Genomic DNA, 27,215 nt, shown 5'->3' with positions numbered 1-27,215 from the left:
GTTGTGGTTTTGATTTAGAGCCTTTGGAGACTCTTATTCCTCTGAAGGGGATTGACTCCACCCCATTGGCTAATAATAAACCACAATACTGGACACAAGTAACCATGCGTATCAATCCGGATCACCAGGAGATTATTCGTTTCCTGGTGCTGTATAATTTACATGACGATTTGGTACTGGGATTGCCATGGTTGCAGTCTCACAACCCAGTCTTGGACTGGAGAGCAATGTCTGTGTTGAGCTGGGGATGTAAGGGTATTCATGGGGACTTACCTTTGGTTTCTATTTCGTCGTCCATTCCCTCTGAAGTCCCTGAGTTCCTCTCTGATTATCAAGACGTCTTTGACGAACCCAAGCTTGGGTCGTTACCTCCGCACCGTGAGTGCGATTGTGCCATAGATTTGATACCGGGTTGTAAATATCCCAAGGGTCGTTTGTTTAATCTGTCTGTGCCGGAACATGCTGCTATGCGGGAATATATAAAGGAGTCTTTGGAAAAGGGACATATTCGTCCATCTTCTTCTCCCTTGGGAGCTGGGTTTTTCTTTGTCTCAAAAAAAGACGGCTCTTTGAGACCATGTATTGATTATCGGCTTCTGAATAAGATCACTGTTAAGTATCAATACCCATTGCCATTGCTTACTGATTTGTTTGCTCGTATAGAGGGTGCTAAGTGGTTCTCTAAAATTGATCTTCGTGGGGCGTATAATTTGGTGCGGATCAGGCAGGGGGATGAGTGGAAGACCGCATTTAATACGCCCGAGGGCCACTTTGAGTATTTGGTCATGCCTTTTGGTCTTTCTAATGCCCCTTCAGTTTTCCAGTCTTTTATGCATGATATTTTCCGCGATTTTCTGGATAAATTTATGATAATATATCTGGATGATATTCTGATTTTTTCTGATGACTGGGACTCTCATGTCCAGCAGGTCAGGAGAGTTTTTCAGGTTCTGCGGTCTAATTCTTTATGTGTGAAGGGGTCTAAGTGCGTTTTTGGGGTCCAGAAAATTTCCTTTTTGGGGTATATTTTTTCTCCCTCTTCCATTGAGATGGATCCCGTCAAGGTGCAAGCTATTTGTGACTGGACTCAGCCCTCCTCTCTTAAGGGTCTTCAGAGATTTTTGGGCTTTGCCAACTTTTACCGCCGATTTATTGCTGGTTTTTCGGATGTCGTTAAACCACTGACTGATTTGACCAGACAAGGCGCTGATGTTGCTAATTGGTCCCCTCATGCTGTAGAGGCCTTTCAGGAGCTTAAGCGCCGTTTTGCCTCTGCCCCTGTGTTGCGTCAGCCTGATGTGAATCTGCCTTTTCAGGTTGAGGTTGACGCTTCGGAGATCGGAGCTGGGGCAGTGTTGTCGCAGAAAGGTTCCGACTGCTCCGTCATTAGGCCTTGTGCCTTCTTTTCTCGCAAATTTTCGCCCGCAGAGCGGAATTATGATGTTGGGAATCGGGAGCTTTTGGCCATGAAGTGGGCGTTTGAGGAGTGGCGCCATTGGCTCGAGGGGGCTAGGCATCAGGTGGTGGTATTGACTGACCACAAAAATTTGATTTATCTTGAGACTGCCAGACGCCTGAATCCTAGACAGGCGCGCTGGTCTTTATTTTTTTCTCGCTTTAATTTTGTGGTGTCATACCTACCGGGTTCTAAGAATGTTAAGGCAGATGCCCTTTCTAGGAGTTTTGACCCGGACTCTCCTGGTAATTCTGAACCCACAGGTATCCTTAGGGAGGGAGTAATTTTGTCGGCCGTTTCTCCTGATCTGCGGCGGTCCTTGCAAGAGTTTCAGGCGGATAGACCGGATCGTTGTCCGCCTGATAGACTGTTTGTTCCGGATGATTGGACCAGCAGAGTCATCTCTGAGGTACATTCTTCTGCATTGGCAGGTCATCCCGGAATTTTTGGTACCAGGGATTTGGTGGCAAGATCCTTCTGGTGGCCTTCCCTGTCACGAGATGTGCGAGTCTTTGTGCAGTCATGTGACGTTTGTGCTCGGGCCAAGTCTTGTAGTTCTCGGGCTAGCGGACTGCTGTTGCCCTTGCCTATTCCTAAGAGGCCTTGGACACACATCTCGATGGATTTTATTTCAGATCTGCCTGTTTCCCAGAAGATGTCTGTCATCTGGGTGGTCTGTGACCGTTTCTCTAAAATGGTCCATTTGGTTCCTCTGCCCAAGTTGCCTTCTTCTTCTGAGTTGGTTCCTCTGTTTTTTCAGAATGTTGTCCGATTGCACGGTATTCCTGAGAATATTGTTTCTGACAGAGGTACCCAATTTGTGTCTAGATTTTGGCGGGCATTCTGTGCTAGGATGGGCATAGATTTGTCTTTTTCATCTGCTTTTCACCCTCAGACTAATGGCCAGACCGAGCGGACTAATCAGACCCTGGAGACATATCTGAGGTGTTTTGTCTCTGCTGACCAGGATGATTGGGTTGCTTTTTTGCCATTGGCAGAGTTCGCCCTCAATAATCGGGCCAGCTCTTCCACCTTGGTGTCCCCGTTTTTCTGTAATTCGGGGTTTCACCCTCGATTTTCCTCCGGTCAGGTGGAATCCTCGGATTGTCCTGGAGTGGATGCGGTGGTGGAGAGATTGCATCACATCTGGGGGCAGGTTATGGACAATTTGAAGTTGTCCCAGGAGAAGACTCAGCGTTTTGCCAACCGTCATCGTCGTGTTGGTTCTCGGCTTTGTGTTGGAGATTTGGTGTGGTTGTCTTCTCGTTTTGTCCCTATGAGGGTCTCTTCTCCTAAGTTTAAACCTCGGTTCATTGGCCCTTATAGAATATTGGAGATTCTTAATCCTGTTTCTTTCCGTTTGGACCTCCCTGCGTCCTTTTCCATTCATAACGTTTTTCATCGGTCGTTATTGCGCAGGTATGAGGTACCTGTGGTACCTTCAGTTGAGCCTCCTGCTCCGGTGTTGGTTGAGGGTGAGTTGGAGTACGTTGTGGAGAAAATTTTGGACTCTCGTGTTTCCAGACGGAGACTCCAGTATCTGGTCAACTGGAAGGGTTACGGCCAGGAGGATAATTCTTGGGTCAATGCATCTGATGTTCATGCTTCTGATCTTGTTCGTGCCTTCCATAGGGCTCATCCTGGTCGCCCTGGTGGATCTGGTGAGGGTTCGGTGCCCCCTCCTTGAGGGGGGGGTACTGTTGTGAATTTGGATTCTGGGCTCCCCCGGTGGCCGCTTGTGGAATTGGACTTGTCATCCTCTTTCCTGTTTCACCTGGTTCCATCAGTAGTGGGTGTCGCTATTTAAGCTCATTTCTCTGGTGGTTTCTTGCCGGTCAACAATGTTATCTGATGCCTCTCAGTGCTTGTTCCTGCTTCTAGACTACTACTAGATAAGTTGGACTTTTGTCCATGTTTTGTTTTACCTATTTGTTCCAGTTCACAGCTGAAGTTTTGTTACTGTGTCTGGAAAGCTCTCGTTGATCAGGGATTGCTACTCTGGCGTTATGAGTTAATGCCAGAGTTTAAGGTAATCTCTGGATGGTGTTTTGTTAGTGTTTTTCTGCTGACCATGAAAGTATACTATCTGTCTTCTGCTATCTAGTAAGCGGACCTCAAATTTGCTAAGACTATTTTCCTGCTGCGTTTGTTGTTTCATCTGAACTCACCGTCATTATATGTGGGGGGCTACTGTCTTCTTTGGAATATTTCTCTAGAGGTGAGCCAGGTCTTATATTTCCCTCTGCTAGCTATTTAGGTCTTAGGCCAGAGCTGGGCATCTAGCGATAAATAGGAAATGCTACCTGGCTATTTCTAGTTGCGCGGCAGGCTTAGTTCATGGTCAGTATAGTTCCATCTTCCGAGAGCTTGTCCCTCTATAGGCTTGCTATGATCTCTGCCTGCAGAGATCATGACAGCACTGCATACGACCCCAAGAAACCATCCCTACAGTCAAGCATGGTGGTGGCAGCATCATGCTGTAGGGCTGTTTCTCAGCCAAGGGGCCTGGCCATCTGGTCCGCATCCATGGGAAGATGGATAGCACGGCCTACCTGGAGATTTTGGCCAAGAACCTCCGCTCCTCCATCAAGGATCTTAAGATGGGTCGTCATTTCATCTTCCAACAAGACAACGACCCAAAGCACACAGCCAAGAAAACCAAGGCCTGGTTCAAGAGGCAAAAAATCAAGGTGTTGCAGTGGCCTAGTCAGTCTCCTGACCTTAACACAATTGAAAACTTGTGGAAGGAGCTCAAGATTAAAGTCCACATGAGACACCCAAAGAACCTAGATAACTTGGAGAAGATCTGCATGGAGGAGTGGGCCAAGATAACTCCAGAGACCTGTGCCGACCTGATCAGGTCTTATAAAAGATGATTATTAGCTGTAATTGCAAACAAAGGTTATTCCACAAAATATTAAACCTAGGGGTTGAATAATAATTGACCCACACTTTTATGTTTAAAATTTATAAAAATTTAACTGAGCAACAAAACTTTTTGGTTTGTAAGATTTATGCATCTGTTAATAAATCCTGCTCTTGTTTGAAGTTTGAAGGCTCTAACTTATTTGCATCTTATTAAACCTGCTAAATCTGCAGGGGGTTGAATACTACTTGTAGGCACTGTAACATGTGTAGAATCACCACAGTAAAAACACAACCCATTCTGACGTCTATGATTTTTCCGCTCATTTCTAGTCTGAATTCTATCACATTGCATTAAACCAGGTGTTTGTTCAGACAACACCACCAGAGGATTAGCGGTTTTGCGTCCCGCACACGCCGGTCAATTTGAATAGCCAGCGCCATGGAATCGTTCAGACTTGTAGGAATGGGGAAACCCACCATCACATTCTTAATGGCTTCAGAAAGGCCATTTCTGAAATTTGCGGCCAGAGCACACTCATTCCACTGAGTAAGCACGGACCATTTCCGAAATTTTTGGCAATACACTTCAGCTTCATCCTGGCCCTGAGAAATAGCCAGCAAGGCTTTTTCTGCCTGAACTTCAAGATTGGGTTCCTCGTAAAGCAATCCGAGCGCCAGAAAAAACGCATCAATATTTGCCAATGCCGGATCTCCTGGCTCTAGCGAGAAAGCCCAATCCTGAGGGTCGCCCCGTAAAAAAGAGATAACAATTTTAACTTGCTGAGCTGAATCTCCAGATGAACGGGGTCTCAGAGATAGAAACAATTTACAATTATTCCTGAAATTCCTAAACTTAAATCGGTCTCCAGAAAACAGTTCAGGAATAGGTATTTTAGGTTCAGACATTGGACTACTGGTAACAAAATCTTGTATGCCCTGCACACGAGCAGCAAGCTGGTCTACACTTGTAATCAAGGTCTGGACATTCATGTCTGCAGCAATACAGGAGGTAACTCAGGATCAGTAATGTAATGTATGTACACAGTGACTGCACCAGCAGAATAGTGAGTGCAGCTCCGGGGTATAATACAGGATGTAACTCAGGATCAGTAATGTAATGTATGTACACAGTGACTGCACCAGCAGAATAGTGAGTGCAGCTCTGGAGTATAATACAGGATGTAACTCAGGATCAGTAATGTAATGTATGTGCACAGTGACTGCACCAGCAGAATAGTGAGTGCAGCTCTGGAGTATAATGCAGGATGTAACTCAGGATCAGTAATGTAATGTATGTACACAGTGACTGCACCAGCAGAATAGTGAGTGCAGCTCCGGGGTATAATACAGGATGTAACTCAGGATCAGTAATGTAATGTATGTACACAGTGACTGCACCAGCAGAATAGTGAGTGCAGCTCTGGAGTATAATACAGGATGTAACTCAGGATCAGTAATGTAATGTATGTGCACAGTGACTGCACCAGCAGAATAGTGAGTACAGCGCTGGAGTATAATACAGGAGGTAACTCAGGATCAGTAATGTAATGTATGTACACAGTGACTGCACCAGCAGAATAGTGAGTGCAGCTCTGGAGTATAATGCAGGATGTAACTCAGGATCAGTAATGTAATGTATGTACACAGTGACTGCACCAGCAGAATAGTGAGTGCAGCTCCGGGGTATAATACAGGATGTAACTCAGGATCAGTAATGTAATGTATGTACACAGTGACTGCACCAGCAGAATAGTGAGTGCAGCTCTGGAGTATAATACAGGATGTAACTCAGGATCAGTAATGTAATGTATGTGCACAGTGACTGCACCAGCAGAATAGTGAGTACAGCTCTGGAGTATAACACAGGATGCTCAGGCTCAGTAATGCATGTACAGAGTGCCTGTTCTCCTGATTGATGGTGGGTTTTGTCCGCCTCCCTGATGTACTGTTCTCTCCATATCTACCTGTACATGTATTATTAGCTCCATTTGATCATGAATGGAGGAGCCTCGGCTCCTTACAAGTAAAATACAAGAGCAGAGCAGAAGATCAAAAAGCTTCTCCTTGCATCAGGATTATCTGGAAATCAAACTGCTCCTGGATAGAAGGGCGCGTCATTAATATTCATCCTGCTCGTGCGGTGGAGAGTGAGCGTCCGCCTGGAGATCTGGAATTAATTATCGGCGCCCCTCTTGCTTGTTATTCTTTGCAAGAACAAGAGATCTGAAAGTTTAACCTAAAAGGATCATTAACATTTCTAGTTTCCGGATTTTGCCTTCTTTAGAGTTGGGATTACGGTCCGTTCCTGCAGTGGTGGAGACTTGATGCCTTCACTTCTCCTGACATTTAAGAAGCTCATAAATTGGTTTTTGACATCAAAGAGTTTGTTTTGAGGCCTGGGTTGGGTGTCGGGGATGGATTCTCTTCTCCTTTGGGCTGAGGTGGCATTTATACACATAATTCCTGGTAACCTTTGACAGCGGCGGCTCCTCGGTCTCTTCTCATTGATTGTTTTCGTCTGTCACTTTGGATGAAGGTGATACCACTGGGGGACATGCATCCAGCCAGGAATCGATGAGGGGCCCGAGCGCGGATGTGATTGGATGATTTATTCTCTTGTCTCCTATGACTGTCTGTAACATTGCTCTTCAGAACACAAAGGAGATGATCCCAGATCTCCAGGATCACCGCACCTGCCCCAAGAAGAGCAGATCACAGCAATGGGACAAATATAGAAGGAAATCTAGAGCCTGCGAATGGAAGCGATCAACAGAAAATGACAAATTGTCTTATTCAAATGTATTTTACTCTCAGAGTTTCTGACACCGTCTTTTGTAATTAAAATTAAAAATCAGAAATCTGCAGTTCTTACATCGGCCACTAGGGCTTTTTTAGATTCTAACTTCTGCTGTTTCAGGAAATCCACAGGTAACAGCAAAGAACAGACAAATGTAATTGAAAAGAAAGGAGGAGGAGGTGAGCTGTGACATCACCTATTGTGAATGGTGGATCGTGTGTTATCTACTGTACATAGAGGTGTTATCTGTCATTGTACAGGAGGAGGAGGTGAGCTGTGACATCACCTATTGTGAATGGTGGATCCTGTGTTATCTACTGTATATAGAGGTGTTATCAGTCATTGTACAGGAGGAGGAGGTGAGCTGTGATATCACCTATTGTGAATGGTGGATGCTGTTTTATCTACTGTATATAGAGGTATCAGTCATTGTACAGGAGGAGTAGGTGAGCTGTGACATCACCTATTGTGAATGGTGGATGCTGTGTTATCTACTGTATATAGAGGTATCAGTCATTGTACAGGAGGAGGAGGTGAGCTGTGATATCACCTATTGTGAATGGTGGATCCTGTGTTATCAGTTATATGTAGAAGTTTATCAGTCATTGTAATCTTGCCTCTGCTGATAAGGAGTCTGTTGAAAACTCTTCCTGAAAGGACAGGAACAATAATACTTACACAGCCCCAGTGACCAATGCAACTTTTTTTTTTTTAATTGTGAAATGAAAAAAAAAAATTCCAGAAGTTTAAAAAAAAACTTGTAAGAGTAAAATCTTATTTACACAATTGGTCAATTTCTGACACATTCTGTTTAATCTCAACTGGACGGCAACATCCCGATCAGATTCACAGCTGATTGTTTTGGATGATAAAATGACTTCAATTTAATACAAGTTTATCATTTCCCCAGCACACCCTATGGATAAAGCGCCAGGTTCCTCATCTTCTGGGAGCTGGAGCTCCCACTCTCAGAAACAGGTCAGGAATCACATCAGTTCCCCAAAATAATCTGGTGTAAAGCTGTAAGACAGGAGGAGGAGGGGACGCCACTGCTTTATCTCTGTGGGTGCCAGGGTGCTGCTGTGAGAGGGGAGCAGGAGCTGCACAGAGACACAAGCAGAAGGGAGGAAAAATGCGCATATTCTGCCGGATATTTACAACATGGCTGCTGCATATCTGTTCCATATCCAAAGCTGCCGGCAGGACAGAGGATTTTTTTGCATTATGTGCATTTTGGATTAACCTGATTTTCATAGTTTCTCTCTGTAGTCTCCATTGTTGCGTCACTGTGTACATTGTATCATTTACCGGAATCCTAATAATTACAGATCGTTCATGAATTTCTCACCTTTGGTTGCGTCCATTCCACCCACTGCGTAAAGCGCCCCCACTGTGGACTTCCGGGGCTTCGTCCGAGGACTCTGCATCATGGATCTTCTTTCTGGTAAGAGATGGTATTTCATGGCTTCCATCAGAAATTTCTGACAATCCAGATCATTGGCGAACATCGGGCTGTTTTCTAGATCTGCAAGTAACTGAAGGCCAAGGTTTAATTAGAAGCAAGAAATGGACAAGTCTCACTCAGATCAGCGAAGGATCGTCTGCCACAACCTCTCATCACCTACACACCCACCCGCAAGGATTGGACTGAATGTTAAAGGGAAAGTTTCTCTTTGTTCCTGAAAATGGTGAGGACTTAAAACAGGGACTATAAAGGAGAAGGCTGAACTGGGTGGAGAATAGAGCTGGAGTGACAGAGGCTTCAGATCTACCGTAGCACTTCAGCCTCATTTGCATATCAATTTAAATGTTGATTTCTCAGTAACAGAAAAACAGCCATGTCACGGTATCACTGGACCTGTCTTTAAAAAAGCTTCATATGCAGTAAATAGCTTACGTGGGTGAAATCCTGCTGACATTCTGCTCACAAATCCACATCAAAAACTGCTTCAAAAACTCTTTGAATAATTTCCCTAATATTTCAGTGGAATGTGGCACATGGAGATGTTTATCTTTTTTTACATGGATTTTTCAGCATTGAAAAAGGATTACATTTGCCCACTGACTCAAATAAAGCAGGAAAAATGCCGACATGACAAATTTTCAGCTTTATTTTAACATGTATTCTTCAATCAGAAAAACCTTTGAAAACATAAACAGCATGATCAGGTATACAGCAGTTTGATGGCTTGTTTTCTTGGAGGGACAAAGTATCTGTCCATGTTCCCACAGACTAGAAGGCTGATTTTTTTCTGCGAGTGTCCGCATCAAAATAAGCAATAAAAATCTGCTCTAATTATTGACTTTTTGCTGCGTTTTCCCCTCTTATGCCTTTTTGAGGCAGCAATGTTATTGAGCTCTTCAGTGCAGGAATACATTGGTTTCTGCCCTTCATATGTGTCTTTTGTCAGACTCCTGGAGGAAAACTGCAGAGAAAAAATGCTCAAAACTGCACAAATAAAAGCACGGTCATGAGTTTTCTTGAAATCGGGTGCATTTTGCTTGAACTGTTAAATGCAGCAGATTTTCTGCACAAGTAACGCGGCCACTGTTTTAATTTCAGAATAAATAGCATTTGACCTTTGGATCGATCATATAAAAGCCCGTGCGATACTCCAGAGCTGCATCATATGTCATTATATATTGTGCCTTTGGCGCAGGTTAGTAGAGGTAATTAATTGGGAGACCTATGGGTCATTGTTCGACCTCTTTAGCAATCTGTGTACAAGTCACGGAGGAGGTGCAGTGAACGCCTTTGGTGCCAAGGATGCCCTTGGTACAGATTTGAAGGGTTTGAATTAGCTTCAGTCATGGCAGGAGCAGGGGTGTGAAATACAGCATTTCTCCTGTCATTTATTGCACACGTGCACTGACAGCCTCTGTGAGATCGCAATGATGAACATGTTTGTTGCAAACTCGATTTTCCAGTTAAACAATGATTAAGCTTCACTATTTCCTTACAATGTGAACATTTCCTCTTGAAATGAATCTTCCTTGTCTTACAGAATTTGGAACTTTGATTTTTATTGTGACACAGCACTAAAAATCCTATGGAAATTCTTGAGTTAAATATCAACATTCTAGTACTCTGCAGCCGTCACTAGAGGGCGCTCAGGAGCTGTCTGCATACAATGCATAAAGAATAGACTGTAATATTGTAATCTCTTGCGCTCTCCCTTGTGGTGTTTGCAGGTAACTAGAATTTTATCATTTCCTCTTGTGCCTTGAGATTTGTAAAGGCGGAGTCACACATAACGATATCGTTAACGATATCGTTGCAACGTCACGCTTTTGGTGACGTAGCAACGATCCCGCTAACGATCTCGTTATGTGTGACAGCGACCAACGATCAGGCCCCTGCTGGGAGATCGTTGGTCGTTGGGGAAAGATCAGGACCATTTTTTAGTCGCTGATCGCCCGCTGTAATCGCTGGATCGGCGTGTGTGACGCCGATCCAGCGATGTGTTCACTTGTAACCAGGGTAAATATCGGGTTACTAAGAGCAGGGCCGCGCTTAGTAACCCGATATTTACCCTGGTTAACATTGTAAAAGTTAAAAAAAAACCAGTACATACAGTCACATTCTGATGTCTGTCACGTCCCCCGGCGTCCACAGGGTTAAAACTGCTTTCGGCAGGAGCGCTGCATAATGCACGCGCTGCTGCCGAGAGCTTCCCTGCACTGACTGTGTCAGCGCCGGCCGTAAAGCAGAGCACAGCGGTGACGTCACCGCTGTTACTGCCGGCGCTGACACATTCAGTGCAGGGAAGCTCTCGGCAGCAGCGCGTGCATATTAGCAGCGCTCTTGCCGAAAGCAGTTTTAACCCTGTGGACGCCGGCGGGGGACGTGACAGACATCAGAAGGTGAGTATGTAGTGGTTTTTTTTTTTACTTTTACAATGGTAACCAGGGTAAATATTGGGTTACTAAGCGCAGCCCTGCACTTAGTAACCCGATGTTTACCCTGGTTACCCCAGTGCTACAGGGGGACTTCGGCATCGTTGAAGACAGTTTCAACGATGCCGAAGTCGTTCCCCTGATCGTTGGTCGCTTGAGAGAGCTGTCTGTGTGACAGCTCCCCAGCGACCACACAACGACTTACCAACAATCACGGCCAGGTCGTATCACTGGTCGTGATCGTTTGTAAGTCGTTTAGTGTAACGGTACCTTTACTGTCATGATCCAGACCAGGCTTTGAGTCCTGTTTTCGCTTTTACCCGGTCTGGTCATGTCAAGAGCTAACCTTTCTCAGCCTCTGTCTGGGTTCAGGTTGGCTATTTATCACCGCTGCTTCCTGCAGGCGATGTCAGTTATAGTTTTTGCCTAGTGCTGCTGTAGCTGACCCCGATTGCTCTGATTGGTCCTGCTGCGTTTGCGGTCTGAACCCCTGTCTCTGTTTTCCCCTATTCCCATCTTGACTCCGTGTTTCCTTTAGTGTACAGACTCCCTGGTTTTGACTTGGCTTGTGTCCTGACCTACTTCTGTCTTTTGTCTTCTGGCTTATCCGCTCCTGACCATTACTGACTCCCTGGCTTGTCTCTGACCATGAGTTTGCTTATTCCTTTGGTACTGCGCTACAGTCTAGGATCTGACCCAGCTTGTTTGACTATTTTGCTGCCTCTCTTGGTAGCCTCACTGCTGCACTGCAGGCCAGCTCTGTTGAGGTGCAGTCCTACTTCCACTCTACTGCCATTTAGTGGAGCCTGCACCTACCTGCATTGCAGCAGCATGACAGTAACTACATTGCATATATCAATAACAAAACACTGTCATAAATAAATGGTAAAAAAGGACCAATCTTGTAAACCAACTCTAAGAAGGGGGGCACGTGTCTCCCTCAAATTAAGCATAGAAGCATGGCTTCATTATAAATTGTAAATGAAGAGAGAACTAGCACTCCATGAACCCCTTTGCTCTACGACCTCCCATACTTCTTCAGTGAACAGATAATGAAGTAGGTTATCTCATGGAGAGCAGACATGGAGATCAAGCAGCAGGTATTGAGGTGACCCATTTCTCTCCTGTGTAAATATGTTTCCTGGCATCAAAGCCACATTTGGCCACTGATGGTTGACATTGCACCGGATACCAAATATGAATTTTCATTGTGACCAGTGTAGAGCCTACAGATACGGGGGACATATTTTTGGCATCGTGCCGAACACAATCCATTTATTCGCATCACCATTCGGTCTGCAGATCAGTCCCAACTTAATATCGTTCAGATGGATAACATGTCATGTTTCATATCTATAAAAAGATACAATTATGATGGGAAATATGGCATTAATATCTCCCACCTGGGACCTCCAGGGGGGCAGATAACCTTAAAATCGAGATGCTCAGAATTTTTGGTACATGAGCCTCTTCTCATTTACCAGCCCCCATCTGAAATCAGAAGGGGAGTGACTGGTACCTGTTAAAAGCTAAATATGACCTACAACCTCTGTCAGTGCTGAGAGACATCGCTCACTGTAGGACTGCACTATTTCCTAATCTGTGCACTCCCATCTACAAGATAAGCACCATTCCTATGACATCAAGTCTAGTAACTTTCTTTTCTTTATACCTTTTATTTTTATGTGATCGTATATACCGTATTGTCTTGTCCCCTTTGCAGCATTGTCTGAATATTTTTATAAGCACTGCCTAATTGTGGGATTAAATATTTAACATTTAATAGCTTTCTTCTTTTTGTTCTTTAAACTGCAACCCTGAAGCCTTACGAGGCCCCTCGTTACCAGTAACGGGTGTCCATGTGTTGGAATCGGATGTATAAATACGATACATTCACTGGGAATTGCCCAATGTCCTGCCTAGTAGTGGAAGTAGTCAATTTTGTAATTGTCCAGACAATTTGGGGCAGCGGAGTGCTTGTTAAAAACAAACACTATACAAATATACTGTCTCATTAAATCCGCACTGGCTGATGTATCTGGATCGCACAAGGGCTTAAAGGCCAATTTTCTTTTAAATAATATTTTTGACTATTCAAAGAATACAAAAAATAAACAACTGGAAGATAGAAATGAGAGAAATGTCAGCCGCACGGTCTGCATGAGAACACTGTGCCTCATCGATAATATCCAGGGCAGGAAATGCAGATTTTAATGCATAAATCCAATCAATGCTGACTGTAGTGGAGCAATTAGGATTCTGCCAATCACAGAAGCAGCCAGGACCTCAAAGGCTTCACTTCTATAGCCAACAGTACCCATTACCCTGATCACCGACCACTGCTGACAAAGGAGGTTAGTGCCCAAATTATACTGGATTATTGGCAGACGTCACAATAAGGCTTGTAGAGGACCAAATATTTACTAAAGCAATTTTCCATAGAATTCACATTGTGAGAAGATCCGGAAGACATGTACGAACTCACAAGGAAAAGCAAATTCTTCCATATTTTAATAGAAGCGCGTGTCCTACATTATATATAGAAGAGAACATTGTACGCTGTGATCTGCAGGTCAGTAACCTCTGTCCTAAATATCATCAATGTGACCGATAGTAACCTGCCCAGAAACAAAATATGGTTATTCATCAGGGATCATAGAAGTTATGTTCCTTTACATAGTGGCCAGTATTATAGTAGTTATATTCCTGAACATAGGAGCAGTATTATAGTAGTTATATTCTTGTACATAGGGGCAGTATTATAGTAGTTATATTCTTGCATATAGGAGCAGTATTATAGTAGTTATATTCCTGAACATAGGAGCAGTATTATAGTAGTTATATTCTTGTACATAGGGGCAGTATTAGAGTAGTTATATTCTTGTACATAGGGGCAGTATTAGAGTAGTTATATTCTTGCACATAGGAGCAGTATTATAGTAGTTATATTCTTTTACATAGGGGCAGTATTATAGTAGTTATATTCTTGTATATAGGGGCAGTATTATAGTAGTTATATTCTTGTACATAGGGGGCAGTATTATAGTAGTTATATTCTTGTACATAGGAGCAATATTATAGTAGTTATATTCTTGTACATAGGAGCAGTATTATAGTAGTTATATTCTTGTACATAGGGGCAGTATTAGAGTAGTTATATTCTTGTACATAGGGGCAGTATTAGAGTAGTTATATTCTTGCACATAGGAGCAGTATTATAGTAGTTACACTCTTTTACATAGGGGCAGTATTATAGTAGTTATATTCTTGCATATAGGGGGCAGTATTATAGTAGTTATATTCTTGTACATAGGAGCAATATTATAGTAGTTATATTCTTGTACATAGGAGCAGTATTATAGTAGTTATATTCTTGTACATAGGAGCAGTATTATAGTAGTTATATTCTTTTACATAGGGGCAGTATTATAGTAGTTATATTCTTGTATATAGGGGCAGTATTATAGTAGTTATATTCTTGTACATAGGAGCAGTATAATAGTAGTTATATTCTTGTACATAGAGGGTAGTATTATAGTAGTTATATTCTTGTACATAGGAGCAATATTATAGTAGTTATATTCTTGTACATAGGGGGTAGTATTATAGTAGTTATATTCTTGTACATAGGAGCAGTATTATAGTAGTTATATTCTTGTACATAGGAGCAGTATTATAGTAGTTATATTCTTTTACATAGGGGCAGTATTATAGTAGTTATATTCTTGTACATAGGAGCAGTGTTATAGTAGTTATATTCTTGTACATAGAGGGTAGTATTATAGTAGTTATATTCTTGTACATAGGAGCAGTATTTAGTAGTTATATTCTTGTACATAGGAGCAGTATTATAGTAGTTATATTCTTGTATATAGAGGCAGTATTATAGTAGTTATATTCTTCTACATAGGGGCAGTATTATAGTAGTTATATTCTTGTACATAGAAACAGTATTATAGTAATTATATTCTTGCACATAGGAGCAGTATTATAGTAGTTATATTCTTTTACATAGGGGGTAGTATTATAGTAGTTATATTCTTGTACATAGGAGCAATATTATAGTAGTTATATTCTTGTACATAGGGGGTAGTATTATAGTAGTTATATTCTTGTACATAGGAGCAGTATTATAGTAGTTATATTCTTGTACATAGGGGGTAGTATTATAGTAGTTATATTCTTGTACATAGGAGCAGTATTATAGTAGTTATATTCTTTTACATAGGGGCAGTATTATAGTAGTTATATTCTTGTATATAGGAGCAGCATTATAGTAGTTATATTCTTGTACATAGGAGCAGTGTTATAGTAGTTATATTCTTGTACATAGAGGGTAGTATTATAGTAGTTATATTCTTGTACATAGGAGCAGTATTATAGTAGTTATATTCTTGTACATAGGAGCAGTATTATAGTAGTTATAGTCTTGTATATAGAGGCAGTATTATAGTAGTTATATTCTTCTACATAGGGGCAGTATTATAGTAGTTATATTCTTGTACATAGGGGCAGTATTATAGTAGTTATATTCCTGAACATAGGAGCAGTATAATAGAAGTTATATTCTTGTACATAGGAGCAGTATTATAGTAGTTATATTCTTGTACATAGGAGCAGTATTATACCAGTTATATTCTTGTACATAGGAACAGTATTATATAGTTATATTCTTGTACATAGGGGGTAGTATTATAGTAGTTATATTCTTGTACATAGGAGCAGTATTATAGTAGTTATATTCTTGTACATAGGGGCAGTATTATAGTAGTTATATTCTTGTACGTAGGGGCAGTATTATAGTAGTTATATTCTTGTATATAGGGGCAGTATTACAGTAGTTATATTCCTGTACATAGGAGCAGTATTATAGTAGTTATATTATTGCACATAGGAGCAGTATTATAGTAGTTATATTTTTGTACATAGGTAGCAGTATTATAATAGATATATTCTTGTACATTGGGGCAGTATTATAGCAGTTATATTCCTGTACATAGGAGCAGTATTATAGTAGTTATATTCTTGTATATAGGGGCAGTATTATAGTAGTTATATTCTTGTACATAGGAGCAGTATTATAGTAGTTATATTCTTGTACATAGGAGCAGTATTACAGTAGTTATATTCCTGTACATAGGAGCAGTATTATAGTAGTTATATTCTTGTACATAGGGGCAATATTATATTAGTTATACTCCTGTACATAGGAGCAGTATTATAGTAGTTATATTCTTGTACATAGGAGCAGTATTATAGCAGTTATATTCTTGTACATAGGAGCAGTATTATAGTAGTTATATTCTTGTATATAGGGGCAGTATTATAATAGATATATTCTTGTACATAGGGGCAGTATTATAGCAGTTATATTCTTGTACATAGGAGCAGTATTATAGTAGTTATATTCTTGTACATAGGGGCAGTATTATAATAGTTATATTCTTGTACGTAGGGGCAGTATTATAGTAGTTATATTTTTGTACATAGGGAGCAGTATTATAATAGATATATTCTTGTACATAGGGGCAGTATTATAGCAGTTATATTCCTGTACATAGGAGCAGTATTATAGTAGTTATATTCTTGTATATAGGGGCAGTATTATAGTAGTTATATTCTTGTACATAGGGGCAGTATTATAGTAGTTATATTCCTGTACATAGGAGCAGTATTATAGTAGTTATATTCTTGTACATAGGAGCAGTATTACAGTAGTTATATTCCTGTACATAGGAGCAGTATTATAGTAGTTATATTCTTGTACATAGGGGCAATATTATATTAGTTATACTCCTGTAAATAGGAGCAGTATTATAGTAGTTATATTCTTGTACATAGGAGCAGTATTATAGCAGTTATATTCTTGTACATGGGAGCAGTATTATAGCAGTTATATTCTTGTACATAGGAGCAGTATTATAGTAGTTATATTCTTGTATATAGGGGCAGTATTATAGTAGTTATATTCTTGTACATAGGGGCAGTATTATAGTAGTTATATTCCTGTACATAGGAGCAGTATTATAGTAGTTATATTCTTGTACATAGGAGCAGTATTACAGTAGTTATATTCCTGTACATAGGAGCAGTATTATAGTAGTTATATTCTTGTACATAGGGGCAATATTATATTAGTTATACTCCTGTAAATAGGAGCAGTATAATAGTAGTTATATTCTTGTACATAGGAGCAGTATTATAGCAGTTGTATTCTTGTACATGGGAGCAGTATTATAGCAGTTATATTCTTGTACATAGGAGCAGTATTATAGTAGTTATATTCTTGTATATAGGGGCAGAATTATAGTAGTTATATTCTTGTACATAGGGGCAGTATTATAGTAGTTATATTCTTGTATATAGGGGCAGTATTACAGTAGTTATATTCCTGTACATAGGAGCAGTATTATTGTAGTTATATTCTTGTACATAGGAGCAGTATTATAGTAGTTATATTCTTGTACATAGGGGCAGTATTATAGTAGTTATATTCTTGCATATAGGGGCAGTATGATAGTAGTTATATTCTTCTACATAGGGAGCAGTATTATAGTAGTATTATTCTTGTACATAGGGAGCAGTATTATAGTAGTTATATTCTTGTACATAGGGGCAGTATTATAGTAGTTATATTCTTGTACATAAGAGTAGTATTATAGTAGTTATATTCTTGTACATAGGAGCAGTATTATACTAGTTATATTCTTGTACATAGGGGCAGTATTACAGTAGTTATATTCTGGTACATAGGAGCAGTATTATAGTAGTTATATTCTTGTACATAGGGGCAGTATTATATTATTATATTGGAACTAAAGTATTTTCAGCACTTTAGCACCAATAATGGTTGTGTATCATGAGTCTTTGGCACGTGTTTAATGAGGGGAGGGGGTTGGCAGAGCTCATAGGAGCAGCTTTCTTGTAATCTTAATGTGTGCACATTGCGGCTAGCCAATCAGGGCGCAGGAAACACCCACAATCTCCTGACACAGAGGCTTGTGTCATTGGCTGCTGAAATCACATGTTCCTCTCCATATAAATAGCGGACATCTTGTTTTAGCACCATTTTGACACTGTAGCAGCGCAGAGGGGCTGCTCCTGACATTGGCAATGTTACTAGCAAGATTTCAGCTAGTTAGTTAGGCGATTGTACATCAGTCAGACAGTATATGTAGATACTGTCCAGTGCGGCTGTGAAATTTACCTTCCAGCAATATTTTTTCTTTGCCATTACTGAGGTTCACAGACAAAGCCGGCAGGGCACATGTCCTACAAGTGTGTTGTGCACTGCTTCTATTGTGCTCCATGCACGAGTATAACGTTCTAAATATTATTTTTTTCACTAGCTAAATGTGAAGCAGCCTGCTGTATCCCACCTTGTCATTTAGTTCTGTGGTGACATTGTTCAGTGATTTGAACTGTTGTGCAAGAAGAAATACTTTTTGGTGCAGTTACTACCGTGATTCACCATGCCATATCTCATCTTGTTCTTGTTATTTAGTGGCGGTGAAATTCCACAGTGTGCATAGCTCATGCACATTACAAAAAAATTACAATTTTTTCTGTTGCAAAATGTGATACACGGCGCCTTCTCCCACGTTGTCATTTTATGTTGGTGATATTAAGCTGTCTGCACCGTTATCGCACACGGCCTTCCCTTACTCCGGTTGAGTGTAGACAGCCATTACTCAAACTCGGCACGGATAGCTGTCCTCAACTGTTGACCTGTATGACTGCGATCTCCAAGGCATGATTGCAGTGAGTCTTGGCTGTGCAGTACGGCAGTGAGGGGGGATTCTCTCTGCAGTGTTGTAATGTGTGTTTCATTAAGGTGGAGGTAGAGTGTGCAGGTGGAGACGCGGAGGTGGAGGAGGCAGAAGTACTGCAGGAACTGTTACTTATAGAAGTTTGTTTTGCAAATCCTGGGGATTCCAAGACTTGGTCTCTAGTGACACCTTGGTGTCTTCTGCCTTAATTCTCCATCCCTTGGTGTGTACTAGTTTAGTTCTACAACCTTAGCTCATTAATAGTTTTGTTCTCCAACCCCTGTTGTCTAGTAGTTTAGTTATCCATATTATGGTGCATCTTGGTTTATTTTTCGATTCCCAAGTGCCCTGCAAGTCTTGGGGATTGCAAGACTTGTGGAGCAGCCCTTTCCCCGACTGCCCCTACAGCCATCAGAGTCACCCAGTGCCCAGTCATCTAGATGTAACTCCCCTGTCCATGCTTGCTCGTCCAGGTGTCATTGTTGAAATGCACATTGGCAGACATAGAATTTTTCAGGGAACAGGTGATGTTGTCTGTGACTTCTTGCTGTAGTGCAGGCACATATTTCTTAGAGAAGTAATGGTGCCAGGGCAACTGTTACTGAGGGTACTGCGATGGCCATCAGCTTCCGGAAACGGTCTGTATCCATAAGGCGGAAAGGCTGCATTTCCATGGTCAACAGATTGTAGTGGCCATGCAATAATCACATAGATCACAGGCCATGAGTCCTACAGAAACAAGCGCTGTGATGTTAGTAGCGAATAGCTCTCAGCTGGCCCCTATCGTCCAGACAATGACACGATTGGGTGACGAATTATCCGAGAAGGCCACAGGCTGTTCACAATGATCAGTTCTCAGAGAAGTAATAGTGAGGGTACAGCTTATCCCCGTCCAGATTACAAGACTTGGAATATGTGTATTTCCCACATTACTATCACTGCTAACTCCACGATAATCCTACACTCCTCGCTGCCAACAACAATCCTGGTTTTAACCCAATAAATAAAAGTAGGCCAATTGGACGCCATTCTTCTTTTGAGGTTCACACCATCAGGGTGTTCCATCCCCTCTCCCTCAGAGTAGCAGTCATATACCGGCCCCAAGGTCCACCCACTCACTTCCTTGACCACTTTTATGCATTGCGTCCACACTTCATGTCCTCAGAATTCACAAACGTTATCCTGGGAGACTTCAACAACCCCACCTCCCCAACTGCATCCCAGCTTCTATCTCTAGCCAATTTTCATGGCTTCTCACAACTTTAAAACTCTGAAACACAAAGACGGTAACACTCCTGATCTGGACTTTGTCTGGTTAAGTTCAATCTCCTACCTAGATGACTCACCTCTTAGCCTTTGTCCCCCATGAAATTAGGAGTATAACTACAACTTAGACATTTTTTTCAGGTGCTCCCTAAAAACACATCTGTTTAGGGCGGCCTATCATGTTCCCTAATCAAAGTTCTTTTTAGGTATAAGCAGCTTATTCTCTACTTCTCTGAACATGAGTCACCACCAAACTCAACCGTACCCAAAGGCCTCATGCAGCATTTATTTACCCCCCACTTCCTCAGGATGGTTGTACCATCATTGTAAATAACCCCCTATAATTGGTGTCACCCCCACCTCATTGTAGATTGTAAGCGCTGAAGAGCTGGGTCCTCTTTAGTTTTGCTTTAATTGTTTGATTATCTTAAACTTGGTCACTTTTGACTGTTGTATATGAACTGCTGACTTGTAAATCTATGCGGAATGTGTTTGTGATATATAAATAAAGGTTATTATTAGTAGACTCAGTGGTGTATCTATGTTTTCTTGCACCCGGGGCAAGAATTCAGTTTGTCTCTCCCCCAGGACATATGCGATTTGCACACTTAGTCACGTACCGAGTGTGCGGCAGCATAGAAATACATGTAGCCGCACGCTCCGGTCCCGAGTGCCGAGAGACTTGTGTGAGTTTCTTGCATCACCCTCGCAAGTGTGACCCCGGCCTTAGTCAGTATCAAAAATAACATTTACATCCAGGTATCTTATAAATGACGTCTTCTCTGGAGTCGTTCTCCTTCTTTCCTTCATCTTGTCCAGACCCCATGATCAGTTTTCTTATCCGCAGCCCGTCTCTGCCGACTTCCATCTTCTCTATTCTTCTGCAGCACCTGGTGCCACCTCCTTGACCCTCCTTGGGTCGCAGTTTTTGCCTACTGCCACTTATTCAAGTTGGGATTTGGTAGTCCACCTAGTTACGTCCCTTCCAGGCTTTCCGAGGGATATGGCACAGTGATTCCACCACCTTGCCCGTTACAGTCTCCATCTGCTGGGTTGGAAGTAGTGGAAAAGGTGTTGGTCCCCACTATAGTCTAAGGGGCAACGTTTCTCCTTATGGAGAGTGACATACTGTCTCTGGCTTGTCAAGGTAAGGAGGCTTATTCACCGTGCAATGCTCCTCTGGGAATTTAATATGCAAATTGCCTCTTCAGAGAAAATGAGGACTTGAACTCTATAGCGCCACCCGTTGGAAGTAGCGATCCTACAAGTCACAATCAACCCTTTAACGAGCCGTGCAATATGACTTAGGATTAAAGCCAAATCAGTATCTCAATTCGCAGACACGGTGTTTCGGGCTGTTGGCCCTCGTCAGTGCGAAGCATGAGAACTAATTTGGCTAGGTGAAAAGGCTCTGGACTGGGGTCTAAGGGGTAACGTTTCTCCTTGTGGAGAGTGACATACCAGCTCTGGCTTCTCAAGGTAAAAAGTGTTTTCCTAAATAGTCAAATGTGTATTTTAGCAGAATAGTTTTTTACCACCCACCTGGGGAGGAAGCAGTGGCAGTCTGATGTAAGAGAGGAGCGTGCCTAGATCTCTCTGCCGCATCTGTACATCGTGTTTCACCCATTGCATTAACGCTTGGAAAATAGTCTCCTCATCTGGGACATTGATATCATCACTTGACAGCAGTTTGGAAATTTCATTCGCCGGCAGCAGGAGAAATTCCTGATTACGAATTACTTCAATAAAATGTTCCTGAAATAAAATAAATATAGTGATGCATTAAATAAGAATGAGGATTTACCAACTGCACAGCTAAATAATTGAATTATTCACAGCTCCAATATTGACATTTAGAGGTTCTGCTTTACTGGAAAGGAAAATAAAGAGCTAAAAGTAAAATGAATTTACATGTAAAATAGAACAATTATCAAAAGTGTTCTCATACAAATAAACTTCATATGAAAACCAGACAACTTGTGGGAAATGTAATTTAACCTTAAGTAATGAACTATTTCTGCATTCATCTAGTTGTTGAACATAGATACTTAGTTTAAATCAGTCCAGATATTTCATAGGGGCAGTATTATAGTAGTTATATTCTTGTACATAGGGGCAGTATTATAGTAGTTATATTCTTGTACATAGGGGCAGTATTATAGTAGTTATATTCTTGTACATAGGGGACAGTATTATAGTAGTTATATTCTTGTACATAGGTGCAGTATTATAGTAGTTATAATCTTGTGTACAGAGGAGCAGTATTATAGTAGTTATATTCTTGTACATAGGGGCAGTATTATAGTAGTTATATTCTTGTTCATATGGGCAGTATTATAGTAGTTATATTCTTGTACATAGGGGCAGTATTATAGTAGTTATATTCTTGTACATAGGGGGCAGTATTATAGTAGTCTTATTCTTGTATATAGGGGGCAGTATTATAGTAGTTATATTCTTGTACATAGGGGCAGTATTATAGTAGTTATATTCTTGTTCATAGGGGCAGTATTATAGTAGTTATAGTCTTGTACATAGGAGCAGTATTATAGTAGTTATATTCTTGTACATAGGGGCAGTATTAGAGTAGTTACATTCTTGTACATAGGATCAGTATTATAGTGGTTATATTCTTGTACATAGGGACAGTATTATTGTAGTTATATTCTTGTACATAGGGGCAGTATTATAGCAGTTATATTCTTGTACATAGGAACAGTATTATAGTAGTTATATTCTTGTGAATGAGCAGTATTATAGTAGTTATATTCTTGTACATAGGGAGCAGTATTATAGTAGTTATATTCTTGTACATAGGGAGCAGTATTATAGTAGTTATATTCTTGTACATAGGGAGCAGTATTATAGTAGTTATACTCTTGTACATAGGAGCAGTATTACAGTAGTTATATTCCTGTACATAGGAGCAGTATTATAGTAGTTATATTCTTGTACATAGGGGCAGTTGTTATGGTTCTCAATGGCAAGAGAACATAGCCCAGCAAACATAAGAACTAGCTCTTGGAAGGATGGAAACTAAACTGACCATGAACTAAACCTGCCGCACAACTAACAGTAGCCGGGTAGCGTAGCCTGCGTTTTATCCCTAGACGCCCAGCGCCGGCCGGAGGACTAACTAATCCTGGCAGAGGAAAATATAGTCCTGGCTCACCTCTAGAGAAATTTCCCCGAAAGGCAGACAGAGGCCCCCACAAATATTGGCGGTGATTTTAGATGAAATGACAAACGTAGTATGAAAATAGGTTTAGCAAAATTGAGGTCCGCTTACTAGATAGCAGGAAGACAGAAAGGGCACTTTCATGATCAGCTGAAAACCCTATCAAAACACCATCCTGAAATTACTTTAAGACTCTAGTATTAACTCATAACATCAGAGTGGCAATTTCAGATCACAAGAGCTTTCCAGACACAGAAACGAAACTACAGCTGTGAACTGGAACAAAATGCAAAAACAAACAAGGACTAAAGTCCCACTTAGCTGGGAGTTGTCTAGCAGCAGGAACATGCACAGAAAGGCTTCTGATTACAATGTTGACCGGCATGGAAGTGACAGAGGAGCAAGGCTAAATAGCGACTCCCACATCCTGATGGAAACAGGTGAACAGAGAGGATGATGCACACCAGTTCAATTCCACCAGTGGCCACAGGGGGAGCCCAAAATCCAATTTCACAACAGTACCCCCCCTCAAGGAGGGGGCACCGAACCCTCACCAGAACCACCAGGGCGATCAGGATGAGCCCTATGAAAGGCACGGACCAAATCGGAGGCATGAACATCAGAGGCAGTCACCCAAGAATTATCCTCCTGACCGTATCCCTTCCATTTGACCAGATACTGGAGTTTCCGTCTGGAAACACGGGAGTCCAAGATTTTTTCCACAACGTACTCCAACTCGCCCTCAACCAACACCGGAGCAGGAGGCTCAACGGAAGGCACAACCGGTACCTCATACCTGCGCAATAATGACCGATGAAAAACATTATGAATAGAAAAAGATGCAGGGAGGTCCAAACGGAAGGACACAGGGTTAAGAATCTCCAATATCTTGTACGGGCCGATGAACCGAGGCTTAAACTTGGGAGAAGAAACCCTCATAGGGACAAAACGAGAAGACAACCACACCAAGTCCCCAACACAAAGCCGAGGACCAACCCGACGCCGGCGGTTGGCAAAAAGCTGAGTCTTCTCCTGGGACAACTTCAAATTGTCCACTACCTGCCCCCAAATCTGATGCAACCTCTCCACCACAGCATCCACTCCAGGACAATCCGAAGATTCCACCTGACCAGAAGAAAATCGAGGATGAAACCCCGAATTACAGAAAAAGGGAGACACCAAGGTGGCAGAGCTGGCCCGATTATTGAGGGCAAACTCCGCTAAAGGCAAAAAAGCAACCCAATCATCCTGATCTGCAGACACAAAACACCTCAGATATGTCTCCAAGGTCTGATTCGTCCGCTCGGTCTGGCCATTAGTCTGAGGATGGAAAGCAGACGAGAAAGACAAATCTATGCCCATCCTAGCACAGAATGCTCGCCAAAATCTAGACACGAATTGGGTACCTCTGTCAGAAACGATATTCTCCGGAATACCATGCAAACGGACCACATTTTGAAAAAACAGAGGAACCAACTCGGAAGAAGAAGGCAACTTAGGCAGGGGAACCAAATGGACCATCTTAGAGAAACGATCACACACCACCCAGATGACAGACATCTTCTGAGAAACAGGAAGATCCGAAATAAAATCCATCGAGATGTGCGTCCAGGGCCTCTTCGGGATAGGCAAGGGCAACAACAATCCACTAGCCCGAGAACAACAAGGCTTGGCCCGAGCGCAAACGTCACAAGACTGCACGAAGCCTCGCACATCTCGAGACAGGGAAGGCCACCAGAAGGACCTTGCCACCAAATCCCTGGTACCAAAGATTCCAGGATGACCTGCCAACGCAGAAGAATGAACCTCAGAAATGACTTTAATGGTCCAATCATCAGGAACAAACAGTCTACCAGGTGGGCAACGATCAGGTCTATCCGCCTGAAACTCCTGCAAGGCCCGCCGCAGGTCTGGAGAAACGGCAGACAATATCACTCCATCCTTAAGGATACCTGTAGGTTCAGAATTACCAGGGGAGTCAGGCTCAAAACTCCTAGAAAGGGCATCCGCCTTAACATTCTTAGAACCCGGCAGGTAGGACACCACAAAATTAAACCGAGAGAAAAACAACGACCAGCGCGCCTGTCTAGGATTCAGGCGTCTGGCGGACTCAAGATAAATTAGATTTTTGTGGTCAGTCAATACCACCACCTGATGTCTAGCCCCCTCAAGCCAATGACGCCACTCCTCAAAAGCCCACTTCATGGCCAAAATCTCCCGATTCCCAACATCATAATTCCGCTCGGCGGGCGAAAATTTACGCGAGAAAAAAGCACAAGGTCTCATCACGAAGCAATCGGAACTTCTCTGCGACAAAACCGCCCCAGCTCCGTTTTCAGAAGCGTCGACCTCAACCTGAAAAGGAAGAGCAACATCAGGCTGACGCAACACAGGGGCGGAAGAAAAGCGGCGCTTAAGCTCCCGAAAGGCCTCCACAGCAGCAGGGGACCAATCAGCAACATCAGCACCCTTCTTAGTCAAATCAGTCAATGGCTTAACAACATCAGAAAAACCAGCAATAAATCGACGATAAAAGTTAGCAAAGCCCAAAAATTTCTGAAGACTCTTAAGAGAAGAGGGTTGCGTCCAATCACAAATAGCCTGAACCTTGACAGGATCCATCTCGATGGAAGAGGGGGAAAAAATATATCCCAAAAAGGAAATCTTTTGAACCCCAAAAACGCACTTAGAACCCTTCACACACAAGGAATTAGACCGCAAAACCTGAAAAACCCTCCTGACCTGCTGGACATGAGAGTCCCAGTCATCCGAAAAAATCAAAATATCATCCAGATACACAATCATAAATTTATCCAAATAATCACGGAAAATGTCATGCATAAAGGACTGAAAGACTGAAGGGGCATTTGAAAGACCAAAAGGCATCACCAAATACTCAAAGTGGCCCTCGGGCGTATTAAATGCGGTTTTCCACTCATCCCCCTGCTTAATTCGCACCAAATTATACGCCCCACGGAGATCTATCTTAGAGAACCACTTGGCCCCCTTTATGCGAGCAAACAAATCAGTCAGCAGTGGCAACGGATATTGATATTTAACCGTGATTTTATTCAAAAGCCGATAATCAATGCACGGCCTCAAAGAGCCATCTTTCTTAGCCACAAAGAAAAAACCGGCTCCTAAGGGAGATGACGAAGGACGAATATGTCCCTTTTCCAAGGACTCCTTTATATATTCTCGCATAGCAGCATGCTCAGGCACAGACAGATTAAATAAACGACCCTTAGGGTATTTACTACCCGGAATCAAATCTATGGCACAATCGCACTCCCGGTGCGGAGGTAATGAACCAAGCTTAGGTTCTTCAAAAACGTCACGATATTCAGTCAAGAATTCAGGAATCTCAGAGGGAATAGATGATGAAATGGAAACCACAGGTATGTCCCCATGCGTCCCCTTACATCCCCAGCTTAACACAGACATAGCTTTCCAGTCAAGGACTGGGTTATGAGATTGCAGCCATGGCAATCCAAGCACCAACACATCATGTAGGTTATACAGCACAAGAAAGCGAATAATCTCCTGGTGATCCGGATTAATCCGCATAGTTACTTGTGTCCAATATTGTGGTTTATTGCTAGCCAATGGGGTGGAGTCAATCCCCTTCAGGGGTATAGGAGTTTCAAGAGGCTCCAAATCATACCCACAGCGTTTGGCAAAGGACCAATCCATAAGACTCAAAGCGGCGCCAGAGTCGACATAGGCATCCGCGGTAATAGATGATAAAGAACAAATCAGGGTCACAGAAAGAATAAACTTAGACTGTAAAGTGCCAATTGAAACAGACTTATCAACCTTCTTAGTACGCTTAGAGCATGCTGATATAACATGAGTTGAATCACCGCAATAGAAGCACAACCCATTTTTTCGTCTAAAATTCTGCCGTTCACTTCTGGACAGAATTCTATCACATTGCATATTCTCTGGCGTCTTCTCAGTAGACACCGCCAAATGGTGCACAGG

At 42.1% G+C, this 27,215-nt stretch overlaps 1 protein-coding gene across 2 annotated transcripts in view; it reads right to left on the bottom strand.

Annotated features, from left to right (window-relative positions):
- The window catches only part of KLHL4 (kelch like family member 4), a 306,427-nt gene that overhangs the window by 58,157 nt on the left and 221,055 nt on the right, over window positions 1-27,215 (bottom strand). For both annotated transcript variants that reach the window (XM_077286499.1, XM_077286498.1), the window contains exons 5-6: window positions 21,596-21,808; window positions 8,470-8,656 (exon numbers count right to left, since the gene is read on the bottom strand). In XM_077286499.1, coding sequence (XP_077142614.1) covers window positions 8,470-8,656; window positions 21,596-21,808 — 400 coding nt within the window. The remainder of the gene's footprint in view (window positions 1-8,469; window positions 8,657-21,595; window positions 21,809-27,215) is intronic.

This window comes from Ranitomeya variabilis, chromosome 2 (assembly GCF_051348905.1).
Source record: "Ranitomeya variabilis isolate aRanVar5 chromosome 2, aRanVar5.hap1, whole genome shotgun sequence".
NCBI lineage: Eukaryota > Metazoa > Chordata > Amphibia > Anura > Dendrobatidae > Ranitomeya > Ranitomeya variabilis.
The sequence above is the reverse complement of the archived record's forward strand: the minus strand, read 5'-3'. Positions and strand labels throughout refer to the sequence as shown.